General features: G+C 41.6%; 1 protein-coding gene across 1 annotated transcript in view; it reads left to right on the forward strand.

The window, feature by feature from the left end:
- Positions 1–1,245: 1,245 nt before the first annotated feature.
- Positions 1,246–20,339, forward strand: part of LOC116978885 (forkhead box protein O1-like) — a 61,329-nt gene continuing 42,235 nt past the window's right edge. The window contains exon 1 of the mRNA XM_033030144.1: positions 1,246–3,056. Coding sequence (XP_032886035.1) covers positions 2,634–3,056 — 423 coding nt within the window. The 5' untranslated portion in view covers positions 1,246–2,633. The remainder of the gene's footprint in view (positions 3,057–20,339) is intronic.

Consider the following 20,339-nt stretch of genomic DNA (forward strand, 5'->3'; position numbering starts at 1 on the left):
AAAGACACTTAGACAGATACATCAATAGAAATGCTTTGAAGGGATATGAGCCTTGTGCAGGCAAGTGGAACCAGCTCAGTGGGGCAACTTGGTGGGCAGGGATGAGTAGTCCCAAAGGGTCTGTTTCCGTGATGTATAACTCTAGGACCAACTTAGAAATGTGATAATTTGGCCCTCCCAGCCAATTCATTCATATAGATTGTGAATTGTTTAAGCCAGAGCTCTGCAATAACCCACCATTCACAGCTTGCCAACCTGAGAAAGATCTGTTTTTGCTGCCTGTCAGTTAACCGACTCTCATTCAATGTCAGTACTTAATCTCTAATTCCATGCACTCTAACAGCCTCCTGTGTTTCGCTACTAAAATACTTAATTTTCTTAAAAAGATATCTTCAGAATCTAGGGGAAGGAACTCATTATCATTGTACATCCTGAATGCTGACCTCTACCCCTCAGAAATGTGGTTCTCATTTTTTTCTTCAAGGGAGGTTCAGAATGGCTAGCTAAACCAGTTCAAAAACACGTAAAATATGTTTTATTTTAAATATATTTACCTAGTGTGAGGATCCTCACCAACTGGTGGCAATGGATATAATATGGTGTCCCTGCCACATGTTTTGCACCATTCTCTTGAAGATGTTTTGCACCATTCTCCATCCGCTTCTTATTGGTTTAAATATTATTTTAAAATGTTGCTGCCCAAAACACTGAGATATTTGTTTCGTTGGTAAGTTATTCGATACTGGGAAATGGTTTGCTCGATGTGTAATTAGAGGGTGTACAAATAGCATGTTCAAATCCAGTGTCTTCTGTATACTGTAGTTCTTTGTGGCAGCCACATGCTGAGGGTGGATCATATTGGGGACTACAACCCCCAGAAGGCAACGCGACAACCCACACACTGCCTGACGTTGGCGTCGTCGCCGTGGCATTTTCAGTCGGCATAATGAAGGCACAGAAGAATGGGAGGTTCTAATCCTGTTCTAAATATATTATCAATAATCCCACGTAGCAATGCTTGGACCCATTCTCCAGACACGAAACATAACACAGCGATTAACAGCCAAATTGGGTGATTGCGGCCCTGTGAGGCGCTCAGAAGCATCTTGCCTGGGTAATGGCGCCGTTTGTTGTTGTAGCCCCGGTGCACCGTGGGAGTTGTAGTCCATCAGCTACCGGAGTGGCCGCCGGTCGCCGGGAGATGCGGGCCTTGGACTACAATTCCCATCGCCGCTCCGTGCTGCCCCCCCTCCTCCCCTCCTCCCAGCGTTTCATCGATGGCAATGTTTACTATACGTTGAAAGACGTCAAAAGCAGCGAGACGGGTCAAAACAGAGGGAAAGGTGGCAAGAAATAAAAGGCGATGCGTGGGATGTGGAGAGGGATCGAAACATTCTCCTAAGACGGACATCCCGCGGCTTGCGGAGGGTGGAATCCGATGAAGTTTGACGGCGGCGCCGGCCGAGGCTGCAGTGACGGCGGCCAAGGCGCCCGACGAGCCGCTCGGAGGAGCTCGCAGTCCAGTTGAAGGCACAGGTTGGATCAGCGGCGCCTTCGCATTCCCCCATCCCTCCTCTTGGACAATATGGTAGCTTGGAGTGGAGGCGCCTTGTGGCCGGGGCCTGCAACCGGAGGCCGACTGGGACCGACTGAGTGAGAGAAGGAAGGAGAAGCTTTGGAGACTCCGCTACCTCAGTAGCTACTTGAGGACTCCAGAAGGTTTTGCACGCTTGCACCTCTTGAACAAAGATTGCTTACCGACGAAAAGGTTTATGCAGATCGCCCCTTCCCCGTCGTTTTTGTTTTAATCGTGTACACCACATTATAGTTAACGTGACAAGAGTGCGTACACAAACCGGCACCAGACTTTCATTTTCACAGTCGCTCTTTTACACTGCCTTTTAACGTCAGCTAATAGAAGACTCTTGTTTGCGACACGTCCTAACTGGTTGCAAAGCAACGTTTGAGTTTTTTCTTGGGGAGAGAAGAAGAAAACAAAGCATCTCATAATTCAAAATTAACTGCAGTTCTAAGTAATTTGAAAGGAAATTGTGAGCCATAATTCTCCTTGCAATGTCTTTTCATATTACGTTATCATCGAAAGTCACGGAGTTTGGCGCATAAAATGTAAAAGTAATTTTATGAGCATTGCTTTTAGCGTTTCTAAACAATTTTAAACTGGTTTAAACCTCTGCAGTATTACGCAATTAAAAAAAATCAAATCAAATTCAAATCAGATTCTGAATGATGGGGAAAATGAAAAGTGTTTAAATGCAATTATGCTTTGAAGCCAGAGTATGCAAATATTGGAAAAAACTTGTCAGAACATATTGCAGTGGAGTTAATTACGTTGCGTTTAATTATATGGAACTGACCTTGGTTTGAAATCAAAGTAATAATTGCTGAAAAATATCAGTATATCTGAATAGGTGTTTGTTATATCTTCCTTGATTTTACAAATAACTGGAACAACATCAGTAGGATGCAAGTTATCTTTTATTGAAGATGTGGAAAGATTTGTATGTAAAGGCATTTACATGTATTTTGTGAAACAGAAGTCACAGATTTTTATTTGAGGAAAGATAGGAGCCATCCGTGTTTGAAACTTTGGTTGATAAAAGATTTTACAAAAGATGGCTGAAGAACCAACGCAGGCTGAGATTGATCCTGACTTTGAACCAAAAAGTCGTCCTAGATCCTGCACCTGGCCTCTACCAAGACCAGAATTGACAACTGTGAAGCAGGAGGATTCTGCCACAGGAACTCCCACTGAAGAAGAAAAGCAGGATGTGTCTGATGCAAGTGCTATAAAATCAGAGAGTGAAGTTGGTCTGAATGCAGAGGCTGGTTTGCAAAGTGGTGCAGCAAATGCTCAGCGGAAGAGTTCCTCGAGAAGAAATGCATGGGGCCATCAATCATATGCAGACCTAATCACCAAAGCTATTGAGAGCTCTCCTGGCAAGAGGTTGACACTGTCTCAGATCTATGATTGGATGGTCAAATCTGTGCCTTATTTCAAGGACAAAGGCGACAGCAACAGTTCAGCTGGGTGGAAGGTAAGAATTCAGCTTTTTGGGGTGGGGATTTTTTTTTTTTTTACTCATTCCAGATTTGTTCAAGAGTCTAAAGTGACATTTGCCATCTCGTTCAGTCTTTGAAACATTTTTGGTAAAGGATATCCTTTTTTTGCATTGCGAATGAGGGCAAGGATCAGTGCTTGTTTTACCACTTTATTCATGGTATTATTCACAGCTTGCAAATTGTATCCTCCAGGATCCTTTGTTGGCTTGTGTGCTGGTCTTATCTGGAGTGTTTGAATGCTAACTGTATTCTCGACTTCAGGGTAAATACCACTCTCTTCATGTTTCACATTGATACCTGTTGGTACGCAAATTATCTAAATCCATTCCTAATGTGGGCAAATGGGATCAGTTAATTTGGGCAATAACGTCAACATGAATGTAATGGCCAAATGGCCCGATTCTGTGCTGTACAACTTTATCGCTCTGACACTGCTTTCCAACTAATCCTTATGTAAAAAAATGTTTATATTGGAGGAATGTTGTGGTGTTGGAGTTTAATTTTCGGTTTGGCAGCTGCAGAGTTCCAAAATCTCTGGATCAGACTGTACATTCAGTTCTCTCTGTTGTCTTTTCTATATTTGATGCACTCTGCAGAAAAAAATGGGACTCGTGTCATCCAGAGATGGATTGTGTTGGATACAGTCAGCAATAGTACTTAACTTTTCCCACTCAGTCGCCATTAAATGCAAGCCGGAATCAACTGGTTAATCATGGGAAAGGATTGCAATGTTGATCATATGCTCAAACAAAATGTACTCTTTTTGACAATTTCCATCAGCCATGATTGGGAGAAGAAAGCATCCTCAAAATTGTTAGAAAAATCCTCGCCATCTAGAACAGAGCAAGTTTTGGTGCCCTCATTGTTGTTCTGTCTGATTTCAGTTATCTTGTGGGAGACGAGGAGTGAGCCTGCTGGCTTTTGGGTAAATCACTTGTATTCATAGCTCATTAATTATTTGTGTATTCATTCTCAACGTTAGCATTTTATTAGCAAAGGATTATTTTAAAATGGTGCTTGTGAGACTATTTTGCATTACGGGTTGAGTATTTGTAATATTATTTGCATAGCTTAGACAGCAAAAGACGTGGTTAAGATACTTTAACCTTCACGGCCTTTCACAAAAGTAAACCATTACTTTCAAAAACCTATCCATGGAATTGGACGGATGCTTTACTTACCACTTTTCGGAAGATTCCTCCCCAGTGCATGGCTATTATGAAAATGTGGCATATTGGCAAAAGGTGTTGGTCTCTAAAGGCAAGTTAGAGCATGAACTATTTTGAATGGACACCGTGCATTAAATATGGTAATATAATACTCTGGTAGGACAGTGTGTTTATCCCTTTTTTAAAGCATTAGATCGATTATCGTAAATCGATGCAGTCACAAGTTAATAATACAGTAATTTTAATTTGTTATTTACTTCGGTCTCTTCCCTAGAATTAGAGCACCAGGCTTCTTTTTAGAAGTTGGATATTTGAAAACGTGTCTAGTTTTTGGTGGGTTAACGTAACATTTTTTTTTAAATCCAGTATTTCTTGTAATCTTGATATTAAAATACTATTGAAATTTGTCTGCCATCATTGACTGCTTTAAATTGAAGTTTTTGAATGTTAAGGGCCTGTCCCACTTGGGCGTCATTTGCGCACCATTTACGCGACCTGCTAGCATGTGGGTAGCACGGGACGGGCGCATGGAGTGGTGTGGGGTGGCATGGAGGAGTATGGACTTCGGCCTGAACGAAATCTTTGCGCGCCACCGGTCTGTCGCCTGTCGGCCAAAGTGGGACAGGCCCAAGACCCTGGCGCATCACAACGTCTCACCTCCAACAGCAGCAGAAGCAGGCAAACAATCGCTGAGCTCAGCCTGGGGCTCACGGCCGTTGCGGATCCGGATACGCCCCCACTACTACTCTCAGAGCGGGGCCAAGACAATTGGAGATAGACACAAAATGCTGGAGTAACTCAGCAGGACCGGCAGCATCTCTGGAGAGAAGCAACGGGTGATGTTTCAGGTTGAGACCCTTCTTCAGACTGAAGAAGAATCTCGACCCGAAACATCATCCATTCCTACTCTCCTGAGATGCTGCCGGTCCCGCATTTGTTACTCCTGCATTTTGTGTCTATCTTCAAATGACGTCACGCGCTCCAGACGTTATGTGCGGCGCAAGATGTTACAGGCGACCGTCGCGCGTCAGTCACTACCGGCCTGTCACGTAAATGACGGCCAAGTGGGACAGGCCCTTTAGTTTGATTGTCAGATGCCTAAATGCATTTTATTTTCATTTGTATAGCACAGTTAGTGCATGAAGCATAATTAAGGCAGGCATGCTGAATGGCTGGCTTCTGTTGATCAGTAAGATTGTAGTAGGCTCTTACCGAGGGATTATTTTCCTGCACTAACTCCTTATCCAATACTTTCCTTATTACCTGGGGCAAATACCAACAAAGTACATCTTTGCTCAAATTCCACCCTGTCATTTAGTCAATCTTTTTCTTTTATGGACTTTTATATTGTTACTAGACCGTTGGGTCCCGTCCCCTCAATGCGCGGTTGTATTGTATTGTATTGTATTCAAATTTATTGTCATAGTCTCAGTTAGAGACAACAAAATGAATTTCCCTTACAGGCAGTATCATAAAAATAAATAAATAATAATAAATAATTAAACATATTAAAAATAAAATAGATTTTTTTTTAAAAAAGCACAAACACTGCAAGTCCACGACACAACATAACACAGTGGCACCAAGGTGAGGAAGGCACCATAGTCCAGCCAGCCTCCCCTCCGTTCTTCCCAGTTGTTCACTCGTGGTCGAGGCCTTCCTAGCACCCGCAGTCGCCGCCCCGGGTGGCCCGATGTTCAGGCCCTCACGCCGGGCTGGTGGAACGCTGACGCCGATCCCCGACGGTGAACATCCTCCTCCTGCGGGGGGAGGGGGCGGCCTGCGGCATCACACACGCACACTAACCAACTCCTCACACACACGAACCACTCCCCACACGCACACACTAACCACCCCCATTGATATTATATTAATATTATTAATTCACTCCTTTTACCCCATCCCCCGCCTTATCCACTCACGCATAGCCCCCAACTCGCAGGCGTGGCTAGATTCTTTTGCCTCCACCACAGTGAGGAGGTGTCTGGAGGACTCACTGTGGTGGATGTTAATTTGTGTTTGTTGTTGTTTATTATTGTATTATTGTATGTATTACTGCAGGCACGAAATTTCGTTCAGACCATAAGGTCTGAATGACAATAAAGGTAATTCTATTCATGGGTTGGGCTTCAACTATGATCTTTGGTGTTCAGTCGACAGGGCGATTTTTGAACAACGGGGGGAGGAGGGAGGGGTGGGAGGTGACGTCAGTCGCAGTGCGAGCAGACGGCAGGCAGATCCATTGTCACGTCATCAGCGAAAAACAGGCGTTTGATTTCAAAGTTTGATTGCATTTGTGAACATTTTTATTAATAACTCATTTTTATTAATAAAGCACAACATTTTCAGGTCAGATGATTTTGGACTCCAAGGGGTAAATCTCTACCAGAATATGTAAAAGATTTCCGGTTCGCGCGTCGTTTCTTTGAGAAGATGTGAAAACACACACACACACGCACACTGAACAGGCTGATTCCATATCATTGGAGCAAACTCCATTTATGGAGAGGATCTCATCACCTTCATTTTCCTTTATGATATACATTCCCACACGGGAATTTAAAAGCATCTTTTTTTTCTCCCTCATTTCATTTTCTTTTCTTGGTATCCAGCAATGCTGATTACATCAATTTAATTTCTCTTGTTCTTTGTCCTCCACAATTTTTACATGTGTTGCTTGCTACTTTAATTTCCTGTCTCACTTTGATCTCCCCCATTTTTGCTCTCGTTCTTCAAGTGAAATTCAATGCAGATTGAAGGTCAGTGCTATCTCTTTATATATTGGATGCTGTGTAGCCCTCCAGCCTAATTACTGATTTCAATAACTTCATACCCTAATAATAGCTCCGCTTTCTCTTTGAGCTAGCAATGTGGATTGGTTTTGCCAGTGTTTTAGGGGTTGGGAGAACAAAAGGGCTGATATTTGGGTTGGAGATCTGCTTTTGGAATACTGCTCTGGCAGAGTGTTGAGTAGCCTTGGTGTTGACCTTTTCTCACTTTCAGGCTTTTGATTGCTGAGTTCACTCTTTTTTGTGCAATAATTCACGTTTTCTGTTGTCTTGGATTTACCTTTTATATTATTTTTATGTTTGTTTTTCTTTCTTGTGTGCTGATGTGATTTTTGACATTTAGGCAGCACCTATTTTCCAGTTGATGTATTTTTACAGTGCTGTTTCCTTGCTTTTGCTTTATAAATGCTCTTCTATAATATTTTCCATTTTGACAAGGGACTTGGCGCCTACTCCTAGATGTTTTCAGCATTGGCAACTCACTAAAATAAATGAAAGCAATTTCTATACGAGTGGATCTAGTGATGATAAGATGATATTTTTATTTGAAAAGGTTAACATTTTGAAATTACAAAATGCTGTCAATGCTGAAAATTTAAATATTAATTTAAAACCTAATGAGCAGCATCATCGGGAGAAAATAGATTGGATGCTGGCAACCTTTTTCTATGTAAAATATGCCTAAACCTAGTATTTCCGGGATTTTTTGCTTAATAGTCATTCAGCAGTTCACTAACCAAATACAGAAATTCACCACATGATGAATTTCTAAACTGAGTGCTCTTTGTAAGCAACATTTGTCAATGAAGTCTACCATGCTGAAATTTAAAAACTGGATCAATGGGCAAGCTGAACATTGATTTATTTAGCGGTGTATAGTCAGTCATTGGAAACCTAATTGCCATGTGTGTATAGATTGCCTCATATTATGCATAATACTGGACCATTTCTTCTATCTTTGTATGTACTAAAAAGGCAAGAATATCAAGAGTGCTTATGCATTGATTTCAGTCCCACAATGGAACATGAACTTCTGAAATTGGAGGCTAACTGCTCATTAAATTACTGGGCTATTCAGTAATTGATACGTGTTTTATTTACATTTTAAAATTTTGTTTGAGTGGGAGTGCATGGAATCTTAAAGTCTGATCATTCTGTGTGCTGTTTTTGAAAACCATCTATGGTGTTGGCATTGTTTTGTTTTGAAAGGTGGAAGTGGGGATCAGTCAGTTTGTGTACTGGAAAAATACTCTTGGAAAAATGTAGAATCTTATGAAGTGCACCATTCTGTGTATATATTTCATCATGAGAGTGTAAGAAACTAGGTAACCAATCAGTCCCTTGAGCCCCTCCACCATTCAATGGGACCATAACTGATATTTTACCTCAGCGCTGCTTCTTTGTACTAACCCTCATATCCCTTGAAACCCTTACTATCTGAAAGCCGGTCACTGTCTGCATTTAATATGCTTGGTCACTGTAAAGCCTGTTTAAGTAGTGAATTTAAAAGATTCACAGCTCTCTTGGTGAAGCAACTTCCATTCAGAAGTCTTAACCCTTATTTGGAGATGGTGACCCATGGCTCTAGACATACCAGCCAGGGGAGATATCATCTCTGAATCTACCCTTTCAAGAACTTTAAGAATTGTGTGCAGTTAAACAAAGTCATCTCCTTTTTCATTGTCTGCATAACTCCTTTCATTATGACAAATTCACTGTCCCATGAATGCATGGCACTGCCCCATGAATGCATGGCCCTGAAATGTCAACTGTCCACATCCCCAGATGCTGCCTGACCCACCGAGTTCCTCCAGCATTTTATGTTTTGATTAATCTGATGAAATTTGGCTGCACTCTTTTCGAGTGCAATCTTGCCTTGTTAGACAGACTAGATCTGTTCACAGTATTCCAGACGTGGTCTCAACAGGCCTCTTTACAATTGGATTAAGATGTCTCCACAGGCACATACAAATTCTCTTGAACCCAAGGAAAGCCGCTGGACCGGATGGTGTACTCGGCAAAGTACTTAAAGCTTGTGTAGACCAGCTATCAGGGGTCTTTACCAAGATCTTCAATCTTTCCCTGACACAAGCCACCATACCACCTTGTCTGAAGTTGGCTACCATCAGCCCTGTCCCTAAGAAGCCAGTCATGAACAGTCTCAATGACTACAAACCAATTGCATTAACATCAGTAGTCATGAAATGCTGTGAAAGACTAATTTATCAGCACATTAAAGCCAGCCTCCTGCAAAACCTTGACCCTCATCAGTTTGCTTATAGAGAAACAGAGGATGTCATCGCCACTGCCCTCCACACTGCACTGAGCTATCTGGAACACCCGGGGAGCCATGTAAGGATTATTTTTATTGACTATAGCTCAGCTTTTAATACAATCATCCCTGACACACTAGTCAACAAGCTGTCGGACTTAGACTTTCCCCCCTCTCACCTGCGCCTGGAAAAAGGACTTCCTCACTAACCGCCCACAAACAGTCAAAATGGGCCCCCACTGGTCCACCCTCACACTCAGCACTGGTTCTCCACTGGGCTGTGTGCTGAGTCCACTCCTCTATGCCCTGTACACTCCCATCCACTCCACAAACTCCATTATTAAATTTGCGGATGACACCAGGGTGGTTGGACTCATAATCAGGAGGAGACGAGGCAGTGTACAGAGACGAGGTCCTGAAGCTGTCAGTGTTCTGCGAATAACCTGGCACTCAACATCAGAAAAACAAAGGAAATGATCATCGACTACAGAAGGCACAGAGCCTGGCCCTGGCCCGCTCTACATCAACGGGGACTGTGTTGAGAGGGTTTCCACCGTCAAATTCCTGGGAACGTACATCGCGGAGGACCTCTCCTGGTCTGCCAACACTTCAGCGGTGGTAAAAAAGACCCAGCAGCGATTGCACTTCCTGAGAGTGCTAAGAAAGAACAGTCTAGAGGAGAAGCTGCTGGTGACCTTCTACCGCTCCACCATCGAGAGTGTGCTGGCATATTGTATCACGGTGTGGTATGCCGGCTGCTCAGCAGCAGACAGGAAAGCACTGCAGAGAGTGATCAAAACTGCCCAGAAAATCATCTGCTGCCCTCTGCCTTCCCTGGAAGACATCTCCAGCTCTCGGTGCCTCTGCAGAGCCAGGAACATAATCAAAGACCCCTCCCATCCTGGACAGTTCCTGTTCAACCTCCTGCCCTCTGGTAGGCGTCCAAAGCCGGATAAACAGACTTGAGAACAGTTTCTTTCCCTGGGTCATCAGAACTCTAAATTCCTCAAATATCCACACAACATGAGAGATGCTGTCATCCATTCCACTATAAAACAGACCACTCAGCTAATATTTCTTTTTAAATTCTTTTAAAGTATTTATTACATTTTAAAATGTAATATTCTCCCAGTGCAATATTCTACCTAGGTATGACAAATATAATTTACCTACTATTTTAAGCAGTCAAATAACGTATTTGATGTGTTTTTATCTTGTTTTAACTTGTTTTGGTTGCACTGGAGTAGCTCTCCTAATGTTGTTGTATTTCGAAGTACAATGACAATAAAGGCTTTGTATTATTATTATTATTATAACAAAAAAGCCTCCCTCAAAAAAAAAAGCCACCACTTGCTGTACCTGCAGGTTAACTTTGTGACTTGTGAATAAAAACACCCAGCTCCTGTGAACTCCAACCCTTTCAATCGCTAATAATGCTGTCTTTCTGTCAAAGTGGATAACCTTGCATTTTACCCCCATTTTATTCATCTGTTACTTTATTGCCCTTTCACTTAGATAATTTGTATCCAGCCAAAGTCTCTTGCATCTTTTGTGCCTTGCGCAGTTACCTATCATCGTTAACCCTGGATATATGCAAGAGAATGCAGATACAGGTGCACAACCTTTTATCCGAAATTCCGGAAACCGAAAAGCTCAGAAAATCGGACATTTTCGGTCCTGGAAAAAAGGGAGGGTATATTGCCGGGGAGAGTAGGAATCCCTAGACCTAGTACAGTGAGCGTCCACCGAGGGTCGCCCGGAGAGGTTCCGCGGTCACCCCTCCGGGTGACCCTCGGTGGACGCTCACTGAACTAGTTCTAAGGATTCACAAAAATGCTGGAGAAACTCTGCGGGTGCAGCAGCATCTATGGAGCGAAGGAAATAGGTAACGCTTCGGGCCGAAACCCTTCCTCAGACTGCCCTATCAGTCTGAGGAAGGGTTTCGGCAACGGGAGGGGAGAGAAGGGAAAAGAGAGAGGAAGGATCTGCCGGACATGCTGTGTGTGTGTGTGTGTTTGTTTGGCGGAGTCTGAGGGGAGAAGGAGGGAAGGGAGGGAGAGGTCCAGCGGCGGGAACGGATGCCTGGGTCCGGGCGTGAGCTGAGGCCGAGGTTTGTGAATGTTGCTGCAACCCCCGGCCCGGCCCTCCGTGTATTGTTCACTGCGTCTTCCTGGAGAGAGGGGGGAGGGCGGGAGCCGGGGCTGCGTGCGTGAAGCACGGCGACTAGAGGGATGGGAGAGCTGTCCCGGGAGCGTGAGGGCACCTCCCCCTTCTCCATTCCCCCTCACACACCCCTCCCCATCTACCCCTTTCTTCCCCCTCTACCTCTCTACTCTCTCTCGGCCCGCAGCGATCTGCCGGATATGCTGTGTGTGTGTGTGTGTTTGTTTGGTGGAGTCTGAGGGGAGAAACGCCGGCACTAAGAGTGAGCGAACGCGCGGACAGAACGGACAAAAGCAACGATCATAGGTCGGAATAGGTGACCAAAGATCTTTGTAGGTGACATTTCGGGTCGAGGCCCCTCTTCTGACTGACTCAGGGGAAAGAGGAGCAAGAGCTATGGACGGTACTAAGGACAAGTGAATTGAAGATATGCCGATATCTCCCGTTTCCCTTTCCCTTGACTATCAGTCTGAAGAAGGGTCTCGACCCGGAATGTCTACCAACGCCGCTCTATGAACGTTGCTTTCGTCCGTCTCTCCACGCTTTCGCTCGCTCTTGGTGCCGGCACTTCTCCCCTCATGGTAGGTATGTTGCAAAGCCTACCTGAAGCGTCTTTGAAAATCTGCCGTTGCGGGTGTGCGCGATTTTGGCGCCGTTTAGAGGGGGTGGGTTTAAAACGCGATTTTCTCTAGGCTGTTCAAATCGAGGATGTTCAGCCTAGTTAATTATTAACGAAAAATCGCTGGAAGACCCCGTCGCAAAAGCTATTATTAGGTTTAAAGGCCTCGTATAATAGTTATAGTAGTTTAAAAATCAATCTCTAAACCCGCGACGGCCAGCAACCGCAGGGTCTCATAAAGCAAATAGCAGAAGTTAGGTTGTATATTTTTACATTAAAAAGGGCTTCTAAAGATCCCTTTATACAAAGTTTAATATTGCGAGTAGCTCAATTTGGCCCCATTATATCCCGCAGTATTTTTCTGGGCATTTGGGGGCACAAATCTACCGCGATGTGAACGTTCTAAACCAGCGCGTTCCACAGGATCCCACTGGAAAGCTGATTTAAATGGGCATTTATTTACAGCAATTGAACACTGAATTCCTTCCATTTGGTCTATAAATTAATGTAAATGAGATTTAAAAATCATGTTTTATTGTGAATTATTTGTGAATATTATTTGGACATTTAGGCTATTTAAAAATGTTAATAATTTATTAAGAAATGGATAGATGTTTAGATCTAGTAATTGAAGTCTGAAATTAGCTACAATTAGGTAACTAACTAATTATATGCTTTAATTTCAGGTCATCCAAGTAAGATTATTTTATATTTGTTTCAGAATGCTTCAATCTATGATAACTGAAAATTTCATTCAGTTCTCTTAATTTTTAAGAAAGTTATGGGCTTTTGACTGTTCACGATCACAACTTTTTTGTTATGTCCATAGAAAATCAATAGGGAACAAGATGCTCATTTCCGAGTATGAAAATGGCCATAACTTTTTAAATACTTGAGATATGAAAGTGAATTAGGTGTCAAATTAAACTTATTTTTATGCTTTATCTGATGGGATAAATTACAGACTTGATTTTTAAAATCTCAAAATTTTGTAACATTGCTACTCATGGCAGCTATTGGAAAAAGTCGACCCGAAATATCACCTATTTCCTCCTATTATCACGTATTCCTCATCAGAGATGCAGCCTGATCCGCTGATTTACTCCAGCCTTTTGTGTCTGTCTTCAGTTTAATCAGCATCTGCAGTATGTGCCGTTTAATATAAGGCATGTGCCGTTTAAAAAGGAAGTGATAAAAAACATTTAACAACACCTAAACTGTTCCCCCGCAACGCTGCGAGAGGCATAACTGAAGTCGGGTCGGGGTTACTGAAATGACGGAGGTTAAGCTCCGGTGCGGACTACGCGTCAGTTCATTGTATTTCACAGGAGTGGACCATCTTGCGCGCTATAAGATCTTTGCTCCAATTGATTTGATTACTCTAGAGCGGGGCCCAATTGGGAGAAATAGGTCCTATCGGCTAATGGCCGGCCCTGACCGGGTAACTGCCGGGATCGAGGCGCAAATTCGCGACCTTGCGGCCACGAGCCGAGCACTCTACCACTGAGCCACATGTTAAAATCTACGCTAAAAACCTTCCGTTCGGAAAACCGAAAAATCCCGAAATCCGAGAAGTGTCTGGTCCCAAGGCTTTCGGATAAAAGGTTGTGCACCTGTACTGTAATCTGAAGCAAAAAAAAAGAATTGCTGGAGGAACTCAGTGGGTCAAGCAGCATCTGTGGAGGTAGAAAGATATTCAGCATTTCGGATTGAGACCCACATCTGGATATAATAATTGATTTCCCCTTCATCAAAACCAGATTGTGAAGAGCCGTGGTCCCAAGGCTGATCCCTAAAGGACTCTGCTCATAGACTCCAAAACTAAAAATGTTCAATTTATTCTTAAGGGCCTGTCCCACAGTACGAGGTAATTCAAGAGTTCTCCCGAGTTTCCCCTGATTCGAACTCTGAGATTTACGGTAATAGCCGCTCGTAGGTACTCGGGTCTCTCGTGGACATTTTTCAACATGTTGAAAAAACTTCACGAGCTTACCGCGTTTCCCGAGTACCTGCCGTTAGCGTTACGAGCCGCTAAGAGACGTCCCGAGCTCCGACGTACCCGCTACGTACATTCTACGTACTTACCACGAGTTTGATTTTTTTTTAACTCGGGAGAGCTCTTGCGTAAACTCATATAGTGGGACAGGCCCTTTACTCTCTTTAAGGTGAGGGAAACATTTTTAAAGGGATCTGGGGAGCATTTCTTTCCACTAGGGTGATGGTTAGATGGTTAGCCTCCAAACAAAGCAACAGGGAAAGACATTTGGACAGGCTGGGAGTATGCAAAATATCTTGCAGCTTCAATTTATCATATGGATGGGAAAGGTTTAGAGGTGTACGGGTCTAGGTGAGGTAGGCACCTTGGTCGGTATGGAGGAGTTGGGCTGAAGGTCCTGCTTCCGTGCTGTATAAGTAGATAACTCTCTGTTAACCAGTCCATGCTGCTATATTCCTACCAATACCGTGTGCTCTTATTTTGTTTAATAGTCTCATCTTATTGAAAATCTAAGTACTCCACGTCACCTGGCTTTCCCTTATCAATCTGTTGGTTGTGATTTCAAAATATTCCCAAAGATTAGCGAAACACTATATCCCCATTTTATAAATGTATGTTGACTTAGCCCAAATTTGTTATTATTTTCCAAGTGCCTGTTGTTAATTACAACACATTCCCTCCTACTGAGGTCAGGCTGACTGGTCCATAGTCCCCTCTATCATAGATTTCTCTATCCATCCTTAATATTGAAGAGAAAGTTTGTGGCTTCATATTTTTTTTAATCAATATGCAAAATATCTTGCAGCCTCAATATATCACTTGTGTAGAAAGGAACTGCAGATGCTGGTTTCCATTGAAGATAGACATCTCTGGAGAAAAGGAATAGGTCAGTCTGAAGAAGTGTCTATCTGAAACCTCACCTATTCCTTTTCTCCAGAGATGCTGCCCAACCTGCTGAATTACTCCAGCATTTTATGTCTATCTTCAATTTATCACTTGCTTCCTTTCCTTGAGTGTACTTCTTGTCTCTTTCTTTCCCACTGGTTTCTCAAACTAAAGCTCTGGCCTAGGGAAATGCATAACATAGTTTAAATTATACAGTTATACGATAGTTAGAGTTAGTATAAATTTAAATTTGGGGATTAAATTTAAATTTGCTCCAGCAGCTACATTGTTGAGAGAAAATGGACGCATGAATGGGAGAGTAATACCATCCATCCTTGCGTTATGCTTTACTTGTGCACTTTCAACCTGGGCTATTAATTGGCCTCAGACGCTTGAGGACGGACTAAATATATTTTGAGTTTTTAGAAATAAGTTTTTGTAAGAGAATAGGAAAGATCACTTGTATCTGCAAACAAGTTTCTTACTATACTTGTAACTTGCTACATGTTTGTATATGACAATAAACCCAGTCTGTCTTGACCCGACTATGTTCATTTCAAAACATCCCACCGTGGAAGAGAGTATCAGAGTATATTCATAGCAGGTTATCTGACAGGCTTAAATTACAAAGTACAATGGAAAGTTTAGCTTTCGTTGTATATTTGATTAATTTTTGTCAATCTTTGGCCAACATGAAGAATCGGTGGTTTTGAGTTTTATGTGGTTAAGTCTCCGCTCTGCCTCATTGCTCCCCGATATTGTGCTTTGAAATTATCCCAGATTATATGTTAGCAAAACACTTTCTGTTAGTGGTAAACATTGCAAATAACTGGAAAAAATCCAAGACAACTGGGATTATAATAGAGACAAACCAGCTGCATAAAATTTGCCTTTAATATTTGTAATGTAGCAGACAGGAAATGCATATATTCTTTAATTATGGAAATGCACATGCTAAACATTGACATGAACTGTTGGGTTCTTCTCTGCTTTGGATAGAATGGTCTTCACTTAATTGCTGCATCATTTTTGGCCGTGTCTTTGCCTGTGGCATAAATGAAAGTGTAACCATTGTTTGATGTTTGCTTCTGAAAGTTTTTTGTCCTGCAAGCAACTTCAAAACAAGATTTTTAAATTTTATTTTGACGGGTCAAACTTCTCTATGAAACCAAACTCTTTCCGAAGATTTAACTGCTGCACTTTAATCCTTTGGAAGTATTGGAATAAGAGAGAGTTGGCTAACATAAACTTTATCCAAGGATTCTGACCACCGCTCAATTGCTCCCTGTACTGCAAAACTATAGAGGAGTGTTCATGCCTCAATGTTGCTGTTTTCTTTCAGTTTGCAAACATTTTGAAAAAAACACAATCTTGGCTTCAGTTTCCAATTTTTTGCACCTTTTTAAAAATTCTGTACTAGCCTTGGTAACTTACCTTAAGTCGGTCAAAGATTTATTTTTATTCTGTTTTATAGTTTAGTTTATTGTCACTCGTACCGAGATACAGTGAGATGCTTTTTGTTGTGTGCTAACCAGTCAGCGGAAAGACTATACATGACTACAATTGAGCCGTCCAGTTTACAGATACAGGATAAAGGGAATAACGTTTAGTGCAAGGCAAAGTCCGGTTAAAGATGATCCAAGAGTAGCATAGTTAACATAATGCTGCTGTTGAAGTAGAGGTTTAAAAGAGTGAGGTGATTGTAATGGGCGATTGCAGATCTACTTCTGGGACCAGCATGCAGAGAGTCGTCTGGCTTGGGCACCATCTTAGAATGAATTATAGATTATATACCTTCGAAACAACGAAGCCTATACAAGGGATAAATTGTCCTAAACATGGGCCCACTGGCAATTTTATATAAACTATTATAAACTGTTTTTATAAAACTCATTATGAACTTTAGTTCTGAAACTGCACAAATTGAGAATCAAATAGCTAATTAGAAGTGCTGGAGTTTCTGATGCTTAAAAGAAAAGGCTTTGTTTGCTCCCCCCTGATCCCGTTCAGTCATTTCAAGTTACAAGAGAAGTACAGACGTCACCTTGGCCACAGCTGAGTGAAATTTGAGACCCTAGTACATAGACTGTAAACAGGCATGCAGCTGTTAGTTATGTAACCAGTATAAGATTTGTTTAAAGTCTATGGAAATTGAACTTCAGAACATAAGCAGAGTAACCAGTATCCCTGTTGAGCTGAATTATGTTAGCTGTGGCCAATGGTTCCAGAGGGCATTTGGACCGTGCTGGGTAAATAATTCTTGGATGTGCTGTGCCTGTTGGTATTTGGACAGTGCTGGGTAAATAAGCCCTGGATGTGCATGTGCATGTGCCTGTTGTAAATTGGAATGTATTGACTGACGCCACAAGTGTCACTTCACTCCACACAGTCTCAATGGTGTTTGTTTGGATTCCTTGATTGGGGAATCTCGCTGTTCAAATCTGGTGTAGATTCAGTGTCCCTATTCTTGTGAATGGTAATTCTTGGCATGGAGAATGCAATTTGCCTTTTTTAACTTCAATTGAAATAATGTTTTTAATTGTCTCCAAATGTCAGCCACATTTTGGGTTTGGAAACGAGGTCCAGGCAGTTTTGACAGGGGCTGTCCACGTCCCCTGTGCTGGATGCCGCCCTAGTGTTTAGTTGGCACAATTGCTCTTTACATCCAATCTAAATACATGTACTAGACATTTATCCTGGGCAAAAAGCCCGATTTCAGCTTGATTCGATTCATTGGATCTCATTGCCTGGCCTCCATAGTAGTAATATTTCAAGCTTGGTTATTAGGATGAGAGTTAATCATGGCTTAGCCATTTGAAATCACTGTTCCACAGACTAAATGTCAAGGATCCTCAAAATTGATTCAAGGGATGCAGTATCTTCAATCTTTTACATTTTGGGTCCATTGGTATCAATATTTTAAGCTCTGGTCTTTTAAGCCAAGAGAAAGAGGGTGATTTCATCTCCTGTTCCTTCTGTAATTCTTTGAGTTTGGTGTCTTTCGATGAGTTAGAATGAATTCATTCGATGAGTCAGCTGAATGGGCTATGGCTTTTGCCACTGGTATAAACTACATTCTTCCTGGTAATTTTGTAGGGGGTTTTCCACAGCCTGTTCCTAATAATCCTAAATCACTTTCAGCATAAATTAAAATGTAACTTTTATTTTCCAAAGTCTAATGTGTTAATGATCAAGTGTCCAGCTGATTGCCATACTACTCTAATGTTAACATGATGTTGCTATCCATTCTGTTCCCAATATTGTCTTATGCAAATTGTAATTTGATTTGGAAAAAGCTGGCATGAGTAGAACAGTGACTTCTTTGTTTTTATCTCTAATCATTTTATGGCAGTCAAAAATTTGCAATGTTTCACAGAGAGCTTCTGACCAGTAGTTTAAGGCCATAAACCTATGACTGTGAATTGACGATGTGACATTGGCAAGTAAGACGTGAGTCGTTTTCCTGTCAGAATTTTGCCTATTTAAATGATTCTGTTTCCTTTCTGAAAGTGTCTTTTAGTTTTGCATTGTAGGAATGACTCCCTCCCATTCTGTAATTTGTTTTTTGTGACTTAGATGCTGTCCACGTTTGACATTTCTGTATAGAAAGCCTCCCATGTTTACGTGGGTGAGAGTGGAGCTGCTTGTGTTCTGAGACAATGCTCTCATTGTGAGCTTAGAATTGGAGAGAAATAGTACTGAAACGAGACAACACTATCTGATTTAACTGGGGCTACTATAACTTCAAAAGAAAAGTTAATCTTGCCAGCGATTTCTTTTTTGTTTTTACTGAGGTTCTGCTCTTTATAAACTTGTGGGTGAGAAATGTCCACCCTTTAGTCTGTATGGTAAATGAGTTGGTGCATTTAAAAGAAAAAATCTACAACTTTGGTAATATTGTCTTTGTATTCCTCGTCTTATTTCACAATCTTAAATTTGCATGGTTATATTCAAACACAATTATGATGGTTTTGATGGTTAAATTATAGGAGAGGTGCGACTTTTTTAAAAATCATTTTAAGAAATAAAGCATTCCAAGTTAGAATTTGAAATGGGGGGCTGGGAAGGGTGGAAATGAAACATTTAATAATTAACAGTCCAGGTTTAAAACATTTATTATTTCACTAGATTTTAAGTGAGATCGTACTGATGGATAATGTCAATGTGGCATGCAAGTGAGGATATAAGTTTATTTTGATTTGTGACACTATAATTGGAAGGAGTTATTTATTTAGTCTAATGGATGGAGTTGTCTATTGTTTAGTTTAGATATACAGCATGGAAACAGACCCTTTGGTCCACCGAGCCTGCACCGACCGACCAGTGATCCCCGCACATTAACACTATCCTACTCCCACTGGGGAACATTTTTATTTATGGAAAGCCATTTAACTTCCACACCTGTATGTCTTTGAGGTGTGGGATACACTCAGCAGCAAAGGCATTTGAATCTACTTGTTCTCCCACATATGGGAAGCATGTTCGGTAATCTATAATCTCATCAAGGGCACTAAATGGATGCTATTTTTGTGCTTGTAACCAACCGTGAACCAAGGAAGCTTGCTTATTTATACTGTATTATTAAATAAATCAGTGTGATATTGTAAAGTAATTTGTCGTAGGAAGAAAAAAGATTACATTCGCCCACCTATTTTCATGAAGCAATGTCTCCAAGAACAATTTCTTATTTGGTTGAACAAAAAAAACGACTTTCCCTTTTTAGTGAGACCAATATATACTTCGTTTTTCTCAAGGAGGTGACTTGACCTGGGTCATATGCTTCCTGCATATCATTATACTGAACATTCAATGATGTTTGACCAGAGAAGTGTGATCTATTATTCATCTGCATTTCACAGTTTTCTGAAAGGTGACTGTATAGGGTGAAAATCCTTTGAGAGTTTTTAAAATCTGAGATGCTTGAGATGATGCACTATCCTTGTGCTTGTGTGGATCATTGAATTAAGTCTCGGACTGGAACCAAGATTTGTTTTGGTTTGTATTGCTCACTCCATGGAGGGAGCAGTACTATCAGAACAATTTGGAACCAGTTTACCCTGATCTTTCTATCAGACATTTTTGTCTAAATGTCTCCATGTTGGATTATCAAACTCTCCACATACAATGATGTAGTCATTTTCTTTAAGCTTGGCATTCTCCTTGTATTGGTAATACATTACTTAAAATACTACCTGCCCCTGAATCTGGAGCGAGTCACTGGCGTGAAACTGGTCCTTGATTAGATGTAAAATACTACTACTTGTATAATAGCAGGTGTTAACAGACCATGCATGAATTTGGTGTTTGGGACTGATTTTGTGTTGGATAGTGAATGATTGATAACACATGTGCCTGTAAGCTATTT

The sequence above is a fragment of the Amblyraja radiata genome, chromosome 12 (genome assembly GCF_010909765.2).
Source record: "Amblyraja radiata isolate CabotCenter1 chromosome 12, sAmbRad1.1.pri, whole genome shotgun sequence".
In the NCBI taxonomy this organism is placed as follows: domain Eukaryota; kingdom Metazoa; phylum Chordata; class Chondrichthyes; order Rajiformes; family Rajidae; genus Amblyraja; species Amblyraja radiata.